At 47.6% G+C, this 20115-nt stretch overlaps 1 protein-coding gene across 1 annotated transcript in view; it reads left to right on the top strand.

Annotated features, from left to right (window-relative positions):
• The window catches only part of ARIH2 (ariadne RBR E3 ubiquitin protein ligase 2), a 50311-nt gene that overhangs the window by 7258 nt on the left and 22938 nt on the right, over positions 1 to 20115 (top strand). Inside the window, exons 3-4 of the mRNA XM_075938397.1 lie at positions 8155 to 8222; positions 13221 to 13284. Coding sequence (XP_075794512.1) covers positions 8155 to 8222; positions 13221 to 13284 — 132 coding nt within the window. The remainder of the gene's footprint in view (positions 1 to 8154; positions 8223 to 13220; positions 13285 to 20115) is intronic.

Raw genomic sequence — 20115 nt, 5'->3', positions numbered from 1 at the left:
CTAACTAGTCGACACACTGCTTGACTAGTTGATCCCCCCTTGCTGCTTCTATCAGAGAGAGGCAGCAAGGGGAGGAAGAGAAGAGGGCGCTTCAAAGTGGCAGTGCTGTGGGGAGCTGGAGGCAGCTGGGGACTCCCCCAGTGACCCTGGGCTCCATGCAGCGCTGCTGCTTTGGAATGCTGCGGGGAGCCCGGGACCAGCGAGGGACTGCCTGGGTTCCCGCAGGCTTTCACCTGTGTAGTGTAGCAACAGCCCTGGGGAGGCGCCCTTATCGATTAATTGATGCAAATTACATCGACTATTTCATTAGCCAATTAATCTAAATTTAACATTCCTATATCTAACGTCCCTAATGTTGTAGTAGGAGTCTAGCATAGTCACTAACGTGCCACCCACACCTTCAGCTGATCTTGCTGTCCGGGGCGGCTACTTAAACCATCTACAGCTTCACAGACAGTGCTGTTCCACTGTGCCCTACCATAGCTAACTGGCCCTTGCTCACATTGTTCTTTAAAATCGGACTCGTGGCCTTTAAGGCCAGGAGGGATCATCTGGATTCTAGCCTGACCAGCTGCTAGTTGCAGGCCACAGGACCTCATGCGCTCCCTCCTGTATATGCTGTAATCCCTCAGTTAGCAAAGTCCTCAAATCTTACGGAAAAAGCTGTCATTTACTCTAGTGCAAACCATCAAGTGACCAACGTCCCGCACTGCATGGTAAGCCCAAAACCCAGGCTCTCTGCTAATTTGACCCTTTTCACCTCAAGTATAGCAATCGGTTAGTCCCTGAGCAAGATCCACCAGTCAGATACCGGGGAAAAAATTATCCACCGTGATTGAGCCTTCCCTATTTAATATCCCATCGTCGGCTGCTGGAAATATTTGCTGCTAGCAGTGGCAGATGAGCCTATGACACTAGGCAATCTCATCATGTCATCCCCTCTATGCACTTATCACGTTCAGTCTTGATGCCAGTTGGGGGTTTGCCCCGCTCTGCCCTGGGAAGGCTGCTCAGAGCTTCACGCCTGCTGGTTAGAAACCCTTCTCTGATTTCAAGTCTCGACTCGTCAATATAACCAGTTCTGAATCTATTTGTCCTTGTGCCCCCGTTAGCTCTTAATGTAAATAATTCCCTCTTCTGTGTCCCTCTGATGTGTTTTGATGGGGAAATAGAACTGGTCTCTCTAGCCTTTGCTAGGGCAGGATAAACAAACCAATCCCCGCAAGTCTTCTCTCTTCCACTAATCATCCTCAGAGCCCCTCCCAGCACCACTGCCAGTGGTATTGACACTGTCTTCCTGTCCATTCTTCTACCATCTGGTGTTCCTTTCTCTGTTGACATTGGCTTCGGGTTTTTTCCCCTCTTGCTCATTATTAGAATTGGCCTTGGCGATTACGTGAGCATCTCTCAACTATCTGCCCTGAATTCCATGTGTAAATGTCTCCTATGGTTCAACATCCCAAAGCCTGCCTTATACAGGTTGGACCTCCCTGGTACAGCATCCTCTGGACCTGACCAGTCCCAAGTAAGGGAACTTGCTGGACCAGGAGAGATCCCCTGTCACCGGCTCCTCAGCCCACGGCCCCTCAGTGCTCCCAGCTCCGTTTTCCACCACAGCCAGTCCCTCCACCCCCACCTCTGGCCCTGGCTGGGCTGCTATGGACTCTGGCTCCCCCCACTGCTGCAGGCTTCCGGAGGTTCTGGTCCTGGTTCCCTCTGCCGGCCCTCCTGTCACTAGTCCCCTGGGGCTCTCCGGTCCTGCTGGACCAGAGTGCCGTTGTGGGGAGGTGCGGTGGGTAGAATCATTTCCTAAGCCGTCTGTTGATCACAGTAATCTCGTGTCACATCTGCTCTCCTCCTCTAGAGATAGGTAGAATCCCACTGAAGATCAGCCGAGACACCATTTCTTTAAGCATCTTCACAGCCTACGTAGACTTCCTTGATGTGTTCCGGCAGGAGTCTAGAATTGTCATTTGTTCCCACAGGAAGGGCAGTTGGTGGAATCTTTCACATGCCCATTGTTATCCTCTTCTGATCCACATCTTGGACCCTAGCTCCCAGCAGCACACCCTTCTGTTCTTTCGAATGAGCTCTGGTGTGACAGGCCCATCTGCTCCTCTTAGAGGGTTTCCAGTCATGCAGACCTGCCTCTGTGGTGTTGGTACGATTCTCCAGCTTTCCGCCTCCTGTTCTTGTCTTCTGTGTCGCTTGCAATTTTCTGAGAGTCGTCATCACCTGTCCTCCTGGGTCTTTGAACTCAATTGTTTCTTCCCCTCTTCCTGCAGGGCTAGCCGCTCTTCTCTTCTGTGATCTCCCATCTTCTGTTACTTTCTCCCCACTTCATTTTCTAACTCAGTGAACCTGTTCCTCACTTCTTTCTCCTACGCTAGCTCATCTGTTCTTCACCCTTGTTCTCCTTATTACGTTCTTCCATGGGCTACTTCCTTCGTCCAGCCGTCTACGCTCACAGTGGCCTTGTCCAACATGCATCTGCAAGTCTTCAGTTTTCCCTCCAGCCTCTTGGCTCCTTCCCTCCATCATTCACTCAAGCCCCCTTCTAAACTCAGCAGGGTGGATTTGCTTTAAATCACTAGTCTGGAAGTCTTGATTTAATCATGGTTTTCTTTGTAAAAGTGCGTTCTTGTTGGTCACTGTACCTTAATACATATTCTTCACAGCCCAGAGACAGATGCCGTTTTCATTGTTAGAAGGTACACACTGTACACTTTTAAACAGTGATGTGTTTTGCAAACCTTGCAGATTAGCTTTACAGCTATTTTAGAAAATGAATGATTGGTTATTTCATTTAGCAAAGGTCACTGAAGCAGATATGTGATGTCACAGGGTGGTGAACTATCTCCAGTTCAACAGGTTAATCATTAATATTTGGAGGGTTTTCTTGCCATGCTGTATTAGGAGGAGAACATCACTAGACAGACACTGAAATTGTTGTATTTAACTAGGTATTTAGGTTTTTTTCTTCAACAGCAAACATAATATTTTAACAAAAGGAGCAAATGCATTTTTTAATTTAAACATTTGAGTTTTTTAAAATTTGGTTTCTTTTTGTTAATTGTTTTAACTAATAGTTAATTTGTTTTTTTTAAATTGCATTTAAGTCGACTGTCAGCTAGGTCAACATGAGAAATGTAAAATATTGCTTTCTGCAGCTCACTCGGTTTTTCTTCACCTTCATTTTCTTGTTTGTTCATAATCTGGAAAATAAAAACAAGCTTTCTTGCTTTTTCAGGCCCCAGATAATCTCCCCTTTACAGTGAATTAGTCCAACGGAAGAAAATATTCTTTCTACATCGGCAGAAGAAGCTACTGCTGTTAAGTGAGATGATCACTTCAGCTGTCTCTGACTGGAAGTGCTTCAGTAACTTCCACCAGTTCACTGGTGTGTCTTTCTTTAAAAACCTAATCAGCGGACATCTTGAATGGTTTACCCTTAGCTGTGAAGTTGGTTCTAGTTGGCATTATAGAGGGATGATTGCTGGATACCCATGTCATAGCCAATACCTCTTCAGTAGTTAAGGTCTGACTGTGGTACCCAGTTTTGAGAATTTTGTCAAGAAAATGAGCTGGAGATGGTGCTTGTCCCATTCTTTTGTTTAATGCTTATAATTTAACTCTCTCATTGCATATTTCTCGTTTTAAAATCTCACTCAGTTCCTGCTATTTCCCTGCATTTTGTTCAAGGCTACAGACATAGGCTTCTGGATACTCAGCATGTGTTTAACACGTCTCTTAAGCCCAGTGTTGAGAACTTTGGCTGTGGCAGTGCCATTTATGTTTTCGTGGTTTTGTTCAGAAACTGTCATCAGATACGCCATGTCTTGGTACAGTGCTCAAAACGGTCCCCTACTGAGTTCCATCGCACGTTTTGTGGGAGCGTTAGCGTGGCTCCTCCCACTTTTTTCAGAGCAACTGCTGCAAAGTGGTTGTTATGGAAATATTTTGCAATTTCAACAACATTAGCCTTTATTTCTGGAACACTGAAGTCTTTGGCTAGGAGGTGCATCAATTGAGCACTGCAACCATATGTTGTTAGCTTGGAACTCTCTCCTGAATTTCTTCTCATTTTGGATACATTTGCATCATTGTCTGTGACCAAGCTGCGTACTAGACAGCTGCATTTTTTCCACAGTTGGTTATAGATTTTACTGCTACTTGTAAGCATTCTGCCAGGTGTGCATTTCCAGAGCTATCAGTTCTTCCAGTATGGAAGGCATTCTCCTTCTCTTGTAACACCAGCACATACAACAGGATCATTGGACATTGCTCCACCCATCAAGTCTCAGGTTAACAATTTTACCCGCTAGACTTTTTGCACACTGCTTAGTTTCTCTTTCATACACTTCATCCAGCAATTTGTCTGCAACATCTGCTCTGTAGAGTGGACTGTATCCTGGTCTGAATCACTGAAGCATGTTAATGAAGTGTGTTCTCAATCAGACGGAAAGGAGAGTTTGTGGCATAAACAAACCAGGCAGTCTTTTCATCAATCCGCTTTGTAATCTGCTGGGTCTTATCACAAACTTCTCTCTGGCTGTCTCTGGATGGAGGTTTTTTTCCTTTTTGCTACAGGTGATAAACTGTGGCTATGTGACATGCGTGATGTGACTGACAGCCTGTCATGGGCAGATCACTCTGAAACTGTAGAAAATGACGGTGATCTCGAAGGTGGATAGTGTTCAGAATCCTGCATGTTGAGGATGGATTCTCCTAAGCAAAATAAGTCAATGCAGTTACTTAACTATTATTACCATACTGCTCATTTAGTATCGTTCGTTGTCTTTACTGACTCCCAGTATTACTTTAAAGGTGAAACTGTAAAAGAAAGATCTGCCTATTTCAGCTGTTTATCACAACTACATCAAAATGATAGTACCTTAGAGCAGTGGTCCCCAACCTTTTGGGGCTGCTGGGTGCCTGGGGGTGGGGGCCGCATATGCACCGGGCGCCTGGGGCGCAAGAATAGCTTGGGCCGGCCCTGGTCATATACCTGAAGATCCTGTATGTTCAGACATGCTCCTTTCATCCTCTTCAACACAGCTTCCTCTTCAGAAGCAACACTTCTGGTGATGCTTCCTCTGGGCAGCCAGGCCTTGCATTTCTTTGTTGCACTATTTGCATTTTGCACACATGCCTGTCTTACCCAATAGGCTGCTGCTATTGTAGGTTTTCTCTTCTAGTGAGAGAATGGTACGCTAGATCATCACTGAAGGCTGCACTCAGATCTTTGAGCTATACTGTATCTTAATTGAAACTTTGGCTTTTTCCTCAAATAGCATTTTATAAAAAAAAAAATCTGGTTTAAATAAAATCCTTTTTTTTTATATATTTTTATAGAATTTGTATCCACCCTGAAACTCAGCCATCATTTTTGCTGCATCTCCAAACCTTGGATCTTCTCTTCCATCAGATCTCTCACAAACTAAGCACGTTTACGTACACTGTCCAAAATAACGTACATCCTACATCTGCCACATCCAGTCATCCACCTTGCCTGTCTTCTTCAGGTCACTCCCGCTGCTGCTTCTGCAGCTGTTGTAGCATTCCCTCTAAACTCCTGGCAAGGATGGCAGGAGGAGGGAACAAATCACCCACACTCTCCCCTAAGCTGCTCTTCCAAACTCCCACTCAAATTCCCGTTTTCAGCTCTGTGCTGCTGGGTAGCCAGCTGCCTTTATCTCCTGATCATACCATGCAATTAAATTAGGTTCAAAATACAGCTGTGTGTGTTGGGAACGAGGTTGGGAGAATCCTGCGCCAGGCCATTGCTTTCCATAGAATTCTGGGGTCCCCAAAATCCCAAGCAGGTGGGTACGTGTAGAGTGAGGCGTGTCCATCAGGAAGCAGTGTTCCCTCATGCGCACAGTGACTTTGGTTCTGTGCCCCAGTGTGGCGGGGACGTGTCCTGTAACAGAAGGCCTGCTGCACGTGGACGGTGTGTGGGAGGGGCGTCAGGGCTGGGGCAGAGGGCTGGGGTGCAGGATAGCGAGGGCTCCCACTGAAGGCACAGGCGCTAGGAAGGGTAGAGGGTTGGGGTATGAGGTGACGGCTGTGGCTGGAAGTGTGGGCTCTGAGGGTGGACTGAGGATGAAGGGTTTGGGCCGTAGGCTGCCCTGGGGAGAGCAGACTACTCCCAGCCCTCTCACTGCAGCAGCTGGGAGCCAGATGAGAGGCGCCTCTCCCCAACCATGGCAACTGCAGCCGGCGTGGCCAGGGCGGGGGCTGAGGAAGGCTGACAGAACATTGAACTGGTTAACGGACGGAAGTGGGATCTGGACTTGGCACTGCTCCGGCCCGGCTGGGACAGACCCCGGCCTGCAGGGCTCCCAGCTCCTGCCCTGGGGCTGAGACTACCTGCAGAGCACCAGGCTCCAAAGGAAAGCAGGCCCTGTGTGCACTGGTCCCCAGAGGAGCTGGGGCAGCCCCGTGACTGCAGCAGGCAGGGAGCTGCTCCAGGCCCCACAGGTGACCGTAAACTAGAACCGGGAAGCAGCACCCCTTTAGGGCGATGCTTACCAGCTAATCTTTCGCAGCCCTCGTCCTCTCGCTTACAGCAGACCCTGTTATTTCTTAATGAGAATTCGGTTCAGTTGTGGAGTGACTGCTGTAGTCACAGCTTTCTTTTGACAGGTCTCACGCTTGTCCAGTCAGCGTCCGGTCGTGGATGTCTGTGTTCTCTGCGCAGTGTACGGGGTAGCCTACCCTGTAGAAACCTCCTGGAATGCCGCCTCCTTCCTTTCCAAGTCAGGTGGCCCCTTCTGTGTCAGGGGTTCTCTGATATGTAAGAGCAGGTTGGACAGACACCTGTCAGGGATGATCTAGACCGTGCTTGGTCCTGCCGTGAGGGCAGGGACTGGACTGGATGACTCTCACAGTCCCTGCCAGTTCTATGATTCCTGTACCCCAAGCCCCTCATCCCCAAAGCCTGCACCCCCAGCCAGAAGCCTTGCACCTTGACTCTGTCCCATCCCTGAGCCCCTCAAACTCAGCCCCACCCTAGAGCCAGTGACCCCAGCCTGCACCTCACATTCTTGCACGTCAACCCTGTGCCCAGCCCTGCAGCCCCTCGCACACTCAACGGCGTGAAGTTTCTGTGCACCAGTGTGAAGGTGATGTGGTGTGCATCACATCCACATGGGTACAAGTGAGAAAATTCATTCTGCTTGAGTGGGGAAATGAGGGAACACTGGTTCTGTGCTAGGAGGACTAACTGTTTCCTTTTCCTTCTTACCACAGCCTCTGCCCCCATGTGCAGCTCGCCACTTCACTGAGCGGTGTCTGGCTGCTCATGCACCAGTCCTGGGGCTTAGTGTGCACTAGTGTGAAGAAGGATTCGCTTCAGTCCCGGAGGTCATGGGTTCCGGGACTTGACTGGACTGTTTGGTTTCAGCTGTCAGGGCACATGGCTGGAGCCCAAGCAGCAACTGTGTGCTCCTGCCCTCGGGGTGGGGTGGGGCTCAGACTGTCAGTCCCTACCCATGGGGCTCCAGCTGTCATTCCCTCCCCTGCTTCCCCTCCCCCACGCTCCCTATTTTTAGTAAGACACAGACAGGTCACGGCTTCCATGAATTTTTGTTTATTGCCCGTGATCGGTCTGTGGTTTTTACTAAAAATAGCCGTGACACAGTCTTAACCTTAATTGTGCTCTGGCCCCCACCTCCTCCCTCTCGAGTCCCACCCCTTCTAGGCCTCCGCAGCGGAAGGAACAGTCAGGTTTTGAGTTTCTCACACTTGGCTCCATGAAGTTGCATCAGTTGGAAGAGAGGGGTTCCTTGGGTACAGCTGTGTGTGTAGCTTGTTCCTCACTCGTGATGTTGCTTATCTTGTATTGAGGGGCATGGTTAAAGGGGGACCCTTCTTTAAAGCTTCACATGGAAAATTAATGGCCTGCAAGTTCTGAGGGAAATACTGGCAGGGTCGGCATGTTTTACTGCAGATTTCTTTTGGCCTTGACACGGAGTGAAAACATGAACTGCATGTAATAGTTTGGGAAACTTTTTTCTTACGGATTGTTCCCAGCTCAGGCCGCTGACAAGGGGAACTTTCCCTGCAGTACATGGCGACGGGCAAACCTCTGTGTGTACGAGGGGTCTCTGGGAATAATGCCTCCTGAGTCTTCTTTCCTTTCTTTTCTAGGTGTCTCCCGCAGTTGCTAAGCTTCTATTAGTTAATTTCCACTGGCAAGTCTCGGAGATTTTGGAAAGGTAAGTGTCACTAACTTGTATCTAGTCTGCTTTCACTCACTACTCTGCATGCATAAACTAGGGGTGTGATAGTCTAGTCGAAGAACTGAGGAGCAAAAGCTTATAGGCTAACGCTATAGACTTCACACATTCCCCCTCCCCCCACTTGCCAGTACATTTTTTCCACAGTCTGGCCAGCCGCCTGGCTTAGTCCTGGTTTGAAACAGGTCCAGGACCTGCCCCCGCTGTGGCTGTGCATTTAAAGTGTATTAGGAGCCAAGTGGGCAGGCAGCCCGGCTCAGTTCAGGCTCACACCGGGTCCGGGAGCTTAGACCCCTCCTAGACAGGGGCTGCAGCCTCTGTATGAGAGGTCGCAGCACGGGGCGACAGGCGGCTGGTCCATGAGGGGAGCTGGTTTTTCAACTGGCTCCCCTCATGGGCCAGCTCCTGCCTGGCACCCTGCATGGAGTGGCAGGAGGCTCCTCAGGAGTGAGCTGGAGCGCACCGGCTGCCGGCCCCGCCCGCAGGGGCTATAGAATAGTCGAGAAAGCGCTAAGAATTCGTGAGGTTACTCGACTATTTAACACCCCTCGTATGAACGTGCCAGGCTGCTTCCCACTGATACTGCGCCAGAGAAGGGTTGGCCCTCAGAGAGCCGGCCTACTGTACCCTGGAGTGGAGAGGATCAAGTTAATTCCCCTAGCTGACCAGCGGGAGATGTGTGTTTGCCCTGGAGGGCCCCGGTCTCTTGAAGGGATTGTTAAGCCCCGCAAATGCATTTTGCTGTAAATCTGAAGCTGGCTATCGAGAGAGCTGCAGCAGCAGTTGCTTCTAAGAAAGGGAAAATGTCCTTTAAAGTCTCCCGTGTCCTTAACTCTCTTTCTAATGAGGGTTTCCCCGAGAAGAATCTGGCCCTGGCCTGGCGCTGGCTCCCAAGGCAGGCACGCTCTCGGGTGAAAGCTTTTGTCCTTCTGGACACCGTTGGTGATTTTTCACTTGGCCGGGCATCTGAGGAGCACTGAGAGGGTATAGAGCCGGGGGATGCCGGCTCATGCTCAAGTAGCACATAAGAACGGCCAGGCTGGGTCCTGTCTGCCCTCAGTGGCCAATGCCCGGTGCCACAGAGGGAGGGATCAGAACAGGGAATCCTCCCGTGACCCCTCCCCTGTCGCCCACCTCCAGACAAACTAAGGCCAGGGACACCATTCCTACCCAGCCTGGCTAACAGCCATTGAAGGACCTGTGAGCCTGTCTAGCTCTTCTATGCGCCCTGCTAAAGTCCTGGTCTTCGCAACGTTGACCAGCACAGCACCGACCAGTTCTTACACCACATCGACAAGCTGCAAAGGCAGAGTGAATTCTGTCCAGAAGCACATGTCCAGCACCTCTCCTCCTCTCCTTCAGCACTGACGGCTGGCCCAGAAACAGTGACCGTGAATGTGCCCCACGGGTCCCTGTTAGCAATGCCCCCTTCCTGAGAGTGGGGCAGTTCCGTTTCCTGAGGGCCCTGGTTCAGGTCTCTGTGTGGGGCACGCTGCGTGAGCGGGCAGGCTTCCCAGGGACGTAGCTGCTCCCCAGCCTGTTCCCAAGTTCTGGACAGTGGGACTTCTGCATGGGAGCCAGTGCTCTCGCAGTGTGGGGTCAGATCCGGAACAGGAGCAAACTGGGGAGGGGCTTTATTTTGAACATGGCAGCATTCGATTGTTTCTCGGTGGCTCTGCTCCTCGATCGAACGCCCAACTTCCCTTTTCTTCCCTTGGTCGCGCTGGATATAAATTCAGTGGAAGCCCCTAATTAAAATCACTGCAGTTGTGGACAAGAAAGGGGGGCTGCCTATGCCAGCATGAATAGAAATGACTTGGATTTAATTCAGTGTCGTTCATATCCATGGTGAAAACCTTCCGACATGTTGGAAACGCCAAAGAGCAAAACATGGCTACTTCTGATGCTGCTTATTTCTTATTTGGTGAACGGTGGGGGGGTCCTTTCTGATATGATTGCATAAATACTTAGCTAGATAATGTATTGGAATCAAAATGAGATCAAACTGGAGTGCAAAATGCCAACAGCCCTTGTTGAAAAGGGATTTAGATTAAGAAAATCTTGTTGGTCTATTCAAGGGATCGGCAACCTATGGCCCTTAAGCCAAATATGGATCACTAGGGAGCCAGCTTCCTCCGCAGCCAGGAGCCAGTGCTGGCACTACAGCCTTATGGCCCCTCACAAGATTGGAATGCCAGCTCTGGCTTCCTGCAGGGGTGCAGCGGTGGGCAGGGGAAGAAAGCCCCGAGCCTCCCAGCTGGATCCAGCATTTTCCTTCCTTCTGCTGGGGGGACCAGCCTCGCAGGGACGCCCTTCCTGGAGGCTTCCCCTTTGCTCCCATTGGCCAGAATCCTGCGAATGGGAGCAGTGGGAGGCCGTGTTATGTGGTGCCTGTGACATGGCGCAAAAGCAAGCAAGTGCCCCCCCCAACCCCTCGTGTCCAGACCCCACACTCCCACCCCCCTCACATTTTCTCCTTCTGCTGAGACCCCACTCTTGTCCTCTCCTCCCTGGCCAGACACCCTGCCCCCAGCCTGCTCCTGCATCTTCACCCCCTCCTGCACCCCATCCCCTTCACTGGCAGCCCTGTCCCACACACTCATCCCCTCATTTTTGGCCCCATCCCAGAGCCTAGGAGGGACCTAAAAAATCCACTAATCTGGAATCCCAAAAGAGTAAATCTGTCCTGAGTCTTTGAACTCAGTCCTCCCTGCCCCTCCCCTCCCCATGGGGCTGGAGCAGCAGGGGAGTGAGGTGTTTCAGTTGGGGGGCCACATCAGTGAGGGTGGGGCAGGGTTTGGAGGGTTTTTCTCTTTTGCTTCTCACTAGTGTGCTGGTCCCCAACTGATTTTTTTTTTTATGGGTCAGTGGCCCCCAACCTAAAAAAGGTTCCCCACCCCCACCATAAATAAAGACAATGTTGAAACCTTTGTGTTGGACAGAATATTTTACTTCATTTAAAAATGAAGCCTGGCCGACAAGCCCCCCCGGCTGCAGCATCATAACACTCCTGCACACCCCAACCCTGAGCCCATCATATACCCGAACCCCCTGCCCTGAGGCCTTCATATCCCTAGACTCCTGCACGCCTGCATACCCCAGCCTTGTGCCCTGTGTCCATCACACACCCAGACCCCCTGCCCTGAGCCCATCGTGTACCCCCACATCCCAAACCCCCTGCCATAAGATTGACAGAAGACAGCATGAAACTGGATTTGACCCGTGTTATGATGTAAACTTCAAAGAAATGTGCAAAAAGATGCAGCAGCAGAAGTGCCATAAATAAAGTCTGTGAGTACAATGTTTCATTTATGCTATTATTAATCATCATGTCCAGGGCTTGACAAACTGCGGCGAGAGCTACTCGCCAGTCCCACACTGTGCATGCACCAGACCAGCACTGCGCACGTGTGCAGCGCCGGTGAATGGGGTGCACGGAGCGACCGGCTGGAGTAGAAACAGTGGTTTGTCGAGCCCTGATTATGTCAGTTATCAATAATATTCATGCAAATGGGCATTCTTACATGGCTCTTTGTTGACCACTTGTTCTGAATTTTGATGTAGTTTGGCTCTTTGGTTTGAAAAGGTTGCTGACCTCTGGTCTATCTTGTCTAAGAATATAAGAGAAATCTAGTTCAAATTTGGATTAAACATCAGGTTGGACTGATTTAAGCCAATCAAGAAACCTTCATTTAAATAATCGATTTTTAATCTAATTTTGCATGTGTGCATTTGATATTTTCCTATACAGTTGATTCTTACTTGTTGGTAACAATTAAAATGTGATGATTTTCAACTAAATACAACTTCCGTGCTAATTTGTGCTGCTTTTTGCTAACCAAGAGAATACATTGGTAACTTTAAAATTGGATATTTTTCTCAAAGATCTGCTCTAAGAATTAGTTTTGGGAAGTTCTATGAGCTATGTAATACAGGACGTCACACGAGATACCCACCTTTGCCCCTTTTGGTCTTTGAATCTATGAATCTGAGATTTATTAAAGCAATTTTACAGCTTCTTCCTTAGTCAGATCCTTAATTTTGCATATTTATTATGTGAATAATGCATTTCTCATATAAGCTAATCTTTTACTTTTGATTTGTGTCAAGCTCTGTTTGGACGGAAATTCAAAATGAGTTAAATAAAATTACCTAAAATTATGCTGGATTCATAAGAAAAAAGTTGTTCAAAACAAGGCTTTGCATTTACAACCGATTTATTTAACAAAGGAAGTAATATTTCGAATGAGTTAATTGAACTGATTGTTTCTGGCCACCATTTCCTTCAGGGTTTTACAGTTAGTAAACCTCACCGTCTTGTATCTAGATTTTTAGTCAGATTTGAACGGGAAAGCAAACTTTTCCTTCTTTTCAAGTGGCAATTTAGTTTCTTAACTTTGAATCAACGTCACTAACTGAGCTCTGTTGGATAAATGGAGATGAAGAAAATATTTTCTCTACACCAACAGGAGGCACTGCTGTCAAAAGCTGATTGAGTGCTGAAAATGTGGTTCCAAGATGCTTAGCCAGTGGCTCTACAAATGTAATAGTTTGATTTCCTTTACCATTTCTGCAACAAGCATATACTGATTAATATTTAAAAAATTTGAATTATTTTCTGTGTAATAGGAATTACATGGGCCTTTACCTAATTTAATTTTAAAGAATACTATTTAATGTACATTTTAAAAACTGACAGATAAACCCAGTTTTTATTAAAACTATTTTTGTCCACCCTGTTATGCATAGTTCCTATTTTATCAGCAGTGCTAGTTACTTCCACAAAAAGAGGGTTTTATTAGCACGATCCATTTTGTTGCATCAAGGGCCTCCCTGAAGAATGGCTTAGACTCTTCTTGTTCAGGTATCCCGTGTGACTCCATTCCAGAAGCTACTCTTCGTTGGTGGCAAAATGGTTCTTGTAAAATCAAAAAGCATTTTGGTGCAAGAGTTTAATTCTTTCTTTAACTTTTCCAGGCACAAGTCCAATTCTGCCCAGTTGCTAGTGGAAGCAGGAGTTCAGCTCACCTCATCCAAACATGTAGGTATCTGGGGTAGCAGTCAGGATTCACCGTTGTGGTGTCCTGACAGGTCTCCTGCTCCACCAATGGTGGCGTCCGTTCAGCTGTGCGATGTGTGCTCCTCCTGTGTGTTGTGTTCACTTTGTGCAAGTAGTCAACACAGCAGACTCCGAGAGAGCGCCCCCCCCCCAGAACCACAAAATCAGATAAGGATCAAAGGGTGCCTGGCCAGGTTTATTGTCAAATGAAGTACTGTAATAGATGTCAGTAGAGTCTACTGAACCTCTACACATTTAATTTTAACTACATGAAAATGAGGTTAGTTAAACAGCAATTAAAAGGTACAGGGACAAAAGTAAAATCCCAGCAAGATTCATGGAAACTTTTCAAAGACACCATAATAGAGGCCCAATTTAAATGTATACCCCAATTAAAAAAACATAGTAAGAGAACCAAAAAAGTGCCACCATGGCTTGGCTTAACAACCAGGTAAAAGAAGCAGTGAGAGAGAAAAAAACATATTTGAAAAAGTGGAAGTCAAATCCTAAAATAGAAAGGAGCATAAACTCTGTCAAATTAAGTGTAAAAATATAATAAGAAAAGCCAAGGAGTTTGAAGAACAGCCAGCCAAAAACTCAAAAAGTAACAGTAAAATGTTATTTAAGTCCATCAGAAGCAGGAAGCCTGCTAAACAACCAGTGGGGCCCTTGGACCATCGAGATGCTAAAAGAGCACTCAAAAGATGATAGTCATTGCGGAGAAGCTGAATTAATTCTTTACTTCAGTCTTCACGGCTGAGGATATTGGGGAGATTCCCAAACCTGAGCCATTCTTTTCAGATGACACATCTGAGGAATTGCTGTATGCTGAGGTATCATTCAAGGAGGTTTTGGAACAAATTGATAAACGTAACAGTAACAGGTCACCAGGCCCAGATGTCATTCACCCACGAATTCTGAAAACTCCCGTGTGAAATTGCGGAACTATTAATTGTGGTTTGTAACCTATCCTTTAAATCAGCTTCCGTAGCTAATGACTGGAAGATAGCTAACATGACACCAATATTTAAAAAGGGCTCTAGAGGTGATCCTGGCAATTACAGACTGGTAAGTCTAACGTCAGTACCGGGCAAATCAGTTGAAACTATAATGAAGGATAAAATTGTCAGACACGTGGGTGAACATAATTTGTTGGGGGAAAGTCAACATAGTTTCTGTAAAGGGAAATCATGCCTTACTAATCTGCGAGAGTTCTTTGAGGGGGTCAACAAACATGGACACGGGGGATCCAGTGGTTATAGCGTACTGAGATTTCCAGAAAGCCTTGGACAAGGTCCCTCACCAAGGTCTCTTAAGTCAAGTAAGTTATCATGGGATAAGAGGGAAGGTCCTTTCATGGATGGATAACTGGTTAAAAGACAGGAAACAAAAGGCAGGAATAAATGAAAAGTTTTTCGAGTGGAGAGAGGTAACTAATGGGGTCCCCCAAGGGTCTGTCCTGAGACCCATCCTATTCAATTTATTTATAAATGATCTAGAGAAAGGGGTAAGCAGTGAGGTGGCAAAATTTGCAGGTGATACCAAACTGCTCCAGAGAGTTAAGACCAAAGCAGACTGTGAAGAGCTTCAAAAAGATCTCACCAAACTAAATGATTGGGCAACAAAATGGCAAATTAAATTTAATGTTGATAAATGCAAAGTAATGCGCTTTGGAGAAAAAATAATCCCAACTATTCATACAAAATGATGGGGACTGATTTAGCTACAACTACTCAAGAGAGATCTTGGAGTCATGGCTAGTTCTCGGAGGAGGGATAGCTCAGTGGTTTGAGCATTGGCCTGCTAAACCCAGGGTTGTGAGTTCAATCCTTGAAGGGGCCATTTAGGGATCTGGGGCAAAAGTTTTTTGTCAGGGAGGGTACTTGGTCCTGCTGTGAAGGCAGGGGCTGGACTTGATGACCTTTCAAGGTCCCTTCCAGTTCTAGGAGATAGGCATCTCCATTTTTTATTATTATTATTATTTATTATTATTACTATTATTCTCTGAAAACATCCATTCAGTGTGCAGTGGTAGTGAAAAAAGCAAATGGAATGTTAGGAATCATTTAAAAAGGGATAGAAAATAAGACAGAAAATATCTTATTGCCTCTATAAATTCATGGAACGCCCACATCTTGAACACTGTCTACAGATGTGGTCTCCTCATCTCAAAAAACATATCTTGTCCTTGGGAAAGGTTCAGAAAAGGGCAACAAAGTGATGAGGGGTTGGAATGGGTCCCATATGAAGAGAGATTAAAAAAGCTTGTACTTTTCAGCTTAGAAAAGAGGAGACTACGGGTGCGTCTACACAGGACCCTAAACTCAAAATAAAATACGCAATTTACGCTACACAATCTGTGTATCTTATTTAGAAACTATTTTGAAACAGCTTATTTTGAAATTTGGTGCATCTACGCAGTGCTAAATTTTGAAATAATGCGCTATTTCAAGCCAGCCCTTATCCCTCCTGCAATGAGGTTTACCACGATGGCAAAATAGCGCGCCTGTTGTTTAAAAAATATTTTGAAATAACAGGCGGTTTGTGTAGACACGGGGTAGCTAATTCAGGGTGCCTGTGGTATCCCAAAATAGCTGTGCCGTGTAGATGTACCCTAAGGGGGGGTATGATAGAGCTCTATAAAATCATGGCTGGTGTGGAAAAAGTGAATAAGGAAAAGTTATATACTCATTCCCACAATAGAAGAACTAGGGTTCACCAAATGAAACAAATAAGCAGCAGGTATAAAACAAACAAGGAAGTTTTTCTTCACACAGTACACAGTCAACTTGTGGAACTCCTTGCCGGAGGATGTGATGAAGGCTAGGACTTTAACAGGGTTCAAACAAGAGCTAGATAGCCATTGACGGACCTAACCTCCATCAGTCTATTAGCCAGGATGGGTAGGAATGGTGTCCCTAGCCTCTGTTTGTCTGGAAGTGGGTGACGGGAGGGATCATGTGATGTTTACCCTTTGGGGCACGTGGCATTGGCCACTGTCGGCAGACAGGACACTGGGCGAGATGGGCCTTTGGTCTGACCCAGTCTGGCTGCTCTTCTGTTCTTACATATGTACCCCTGGCCCAACAATGGACCAGCTGAGTCATTGACATGGAATGAGAGACTGCCACCTAGGCCGGACAAAGACAGCCCCTCCGAGACACCACTTTCTATACTCTGCAAACAAGTTACATATCACTCCTGAAGTGTCAGGTTGCCACCCTCTGATAGTCCTAGATACCACCCATCACTGCACTCCTGCTCGTTCAGTTAGAACATCTCTGTCCCTCATGCTGTCACTTTTGACCCTTTCCTGAGCCTGGGTCTGTATCTGTGGGGAGTGTGTGGGTACCAAGGTCCTTTTTAACGGGGTGGTGTTAGCACCCTTCTAGAATGTGCTTTCAGCTTAGACCCGGTACCAGTTACTGTTCTGCAGCAGTATCTAGTTCCAGCTGGTGTTTTACATTCAGCCCTGTTCATGCTGCCAAGTTCCATAAACAGGGGCCTGCCTCTTGCTCACAGCTTAGCTTTGCTGAATGGTCAGGACTTTGGTAATATAGTTAGCTAGGCCTCAGGCCTCAAACCAGGCCTGTGCTACAGGCCCTCATCTTTCTGCATCCGACTCCCTCATTCTGTGCCGCCCCATTCTAGGGTCACTTCTCCCACTGGTTGGCCTGCCTCTCAGAAACGCTTTTGCAGCTGTAGTGTCTTAAACCTGAGCCCAACCCATTTTACAGTGAGACGCAGCCAGGATGTCTCTGGCACTTAGACATAAGCCTTCCTGTGTTCATGGACTGGAACAACCCCTACAGATGAGTAAATCACAGTAGCTTTTCAAGAGCAGGTCAGATACAACGGGAGTGAGAAGCTCGCAGAATCCACGGGGGCAGACGACATGGCCCAAGGGCTCTGTGATCTTGCTGTGTTCCTAAAAGAGGCTGCAGGAGAACTGTGGGTTGATAGGATAATAAGTGTTATTTGTTACTGAAAGTGGGCGTTGCCTTGCAGTGACTGCCTTGCTCTGCTTCAGGGCGTGGAGGCCAACTCCAAAGGATGCTTCTTCCCACGCTATTTCATAATGACTTTGGAAGCCCCGGTTTGAGTTTTGCAGCTGTGGTGGCCAGGGTCTGTGGAAACTTGCCTCCCGCTTAGAAGCTTCCTAGTGCATGTTTACAGGGTTCATTTGACCGTGGGTGTTGCCATCCGGTGTGTCACGTCACAGACAGTTACTCTGGGAATGGATTGTGACTTGTCGGAATCTGCATCACAGGCTATTGGAGCTAGAGGAGACTGGTTTTTTTACAATGGGTGGTTGCTCTTGCATCTGAATCCGCTTGTCGCTAGCAGTGTTGACAAGCAAAATGACAAAGCTAAAAGGGGAATGCGTCATGACCTTAAACTCTCTAGCATATTTGGGTTCCAGACTACCTTTGAGTCCACATGTTGTAAAATGGGCCCTGTGAGCATTTACAAATTTGGTCTAGTTTTCTTGAGTCTGCTGCTACCTAAGAGTCCTCCTCTGCAGTGCTCTTCTTTGCCTCTGGGGTGCAGGCCAAGGCAGCTAAGGCACTGGATCAGGAGAATACGTGGGCCCTGTCTTGTGGGAATTGTGTACAAAAGCCTAAATGAACATGCTGCTTATGCTGCCTCCTAGGAATACTCACCTGCCCACAAGAGCTCCTCCAGCATGAGGTTAGAGGGGAAAGTGTTTTCAGTGTTGCTCTGACTCTGCCTATGCTGTGTGGATGAGAGAAGGGGTGAAGAGCATGTATTCTAGAATGCCCTACGGAGGGGCACCAGCTAGAGGATTTGAGGGGGGAGTCTGAGAACCTGACCCAACAGATCGTCAGAATTGCTTTTCTTGGAGTGAAACTGCCAAGGAACAGGGGGTCCTTCTGCAGCGAGTCGAAGAGAATAGAGACTCTTGTAGGGACACAATCAGCTAGACCCAGGGAAACTGCCCAAATAAACGTTAGCTGGCTCGGAGCAGTAAGTGATCCCGAACGCTGCTGGAGAACTGTTCTCAGTCACGATAGAGTTCTCCGGGAGCAAAGATGCTCCTACCTGTCGCAGACGAGGATGCTGCAGCCGGGTTATGCTGGTCATGTGGACGCTCGTTCAGCAGAGGTGGAGTTCTGAATGCATTGTCAGGCCTGGGAGGTGTTATCCCATGCTGGCTTCTCTTGAAGGTACCAGAGCCCTAAGGGATTTGCATTATGGCTTCAGTCTGCTACACATACATGGGTGGATAAACTCTGCTTCCAGCTCTGGAGGCAGAATACAGCTTTGGAGGTGCTCTGATAGCCTGCTTCCCCTTTCACTTGTAAGGGTGAAATGAAACGGCACAGGAGTAGCTGACTGCTCTGTCTCTTGCTGGGTGCTTCATCCTGCATAATCACACAGGAAAGCTAGATTGTTTCCTACTGACTTCCTTCCCGGAGCAGCAGGGTTTGGGCACAAGAATGCCCTAGCAATGAATTCTGCCCCATTCTCCACAGCAGGGATGGTGTCTGCTGTGCAATATGTGGCACAGGTGAAGAGCTAGGAGAGGTTCCTTGAACTTCATGGTGAACTGGGATCTGCTTTCTCGCCCCACAAGCTCTGATGTGCATAAAGGTGCCATCTTTGCTTGCATCATTTGTCATGAAGGAACAATCCGTGTCACACATACAGAATGGGAAGCAACTGTCTAGGAAGGAGTACGGCAGAAAGGGATCTAGGGTTCAGAGTGGACCACAAGCTGAATATGAGTCAACAGTGTGATGTTTGGAAAAAAAAGCAAACATGATTCTGGGCTGCATTAACAGGTGTGTTGTGAGCAAGACACGAGAAGTCATTCTTCCACTCTACTCTGCGCTGGTTAGGCCTCAGTTGGAGTTTTGTGTCCAGTTCTGGGCACCGCATTTCAAGGCTGACATGGAGAAATTGAAGAAGGTCCAAAGAAGAGCAACAAGAATGATTAACAGTCTAGGGGACACGTGCTGTGAGGGAAGACTGAAAGAATTGGGCTTGTTGAGTTTGGAAAGGAGAAGACTGAGAGGGGACAAGATAGCGGTTTTCAGGTACCTAAACGGGTGCTACAAGGAGGGAGAAAAATTGTTCCCCTTGGCCTCTAAGGATAGGACAAGAAGCAATGGGCTTAAATTGCAGCAAGGCGGGTTTAGGTTGGACATTAGGAAAAACTTCCTACCTGTCAGGGTGGTTAAACACTGGAATAAATTGCCGAGGGAGGTTCTGGAATCTCCATCACTAGATATTTAAGAACAGGTTAGACAGACACCTGTCAGGGATGATCTAGATCAGGGCTACTCAACTCGTGGCCTGTTTGCGGTGCAGTTTGGGTTTACACGGGGTTCAACATGCGGCCTGCCGGTGGGATCCTTTGAACATTGCCTCCACTGGGAAAACGCTCCACAACGGCGAGTCAATAGAATGGTCTTCTGTTGCTATGTGTTTTAGTAGTTAAATTCCTGGACGGTCCCTGCTCATTACAAGTGCTGTCATGGGGTGGAAATCAGGTAACTATTGCATTGTATTAATATCAGCAAAACTGACTTCAATGGGGCCTGCGTGTTGTGTAGTCTTGCCTTAATCTTTGTATTCATGCCCGTCAGTGTGAAAGAAGCTATTTGCCTATATTTGTGTGTACATGAAACCACACTTAAGTCGCAGCCCTCGGCACGTGCTGTGAGTATCATTGTGGCCCCCGGGGCTTCCAAAGTTGAGTAGCCCTGATCCAGGTGGTGCTTGGTCCTGCTGTGGGGGCAGGGGACTGGGCTCAGTCTCTCAAGCTGCCTTCCAGGTCTAGTGTTC

Source organism: Pelodiscus sinensis, chromosome 11 (genome assembly GCF_049634645.1).
Source record: "Pelodiscus sinensis isolate JC-2024 chromosome 11, ASM4963464v1, whole genome shotgun sequence".
NCBI lineage: Eukaryota > Metazoa > Chordata > Testudines > Trionychidae > Pelodiscus > Pelodiscus sinensis.
The sequence above is the reverse complement of the archived record's forward strand: the minus strand, read 5'-3'. Positions and strand labels throughout refer to the sequence as shown.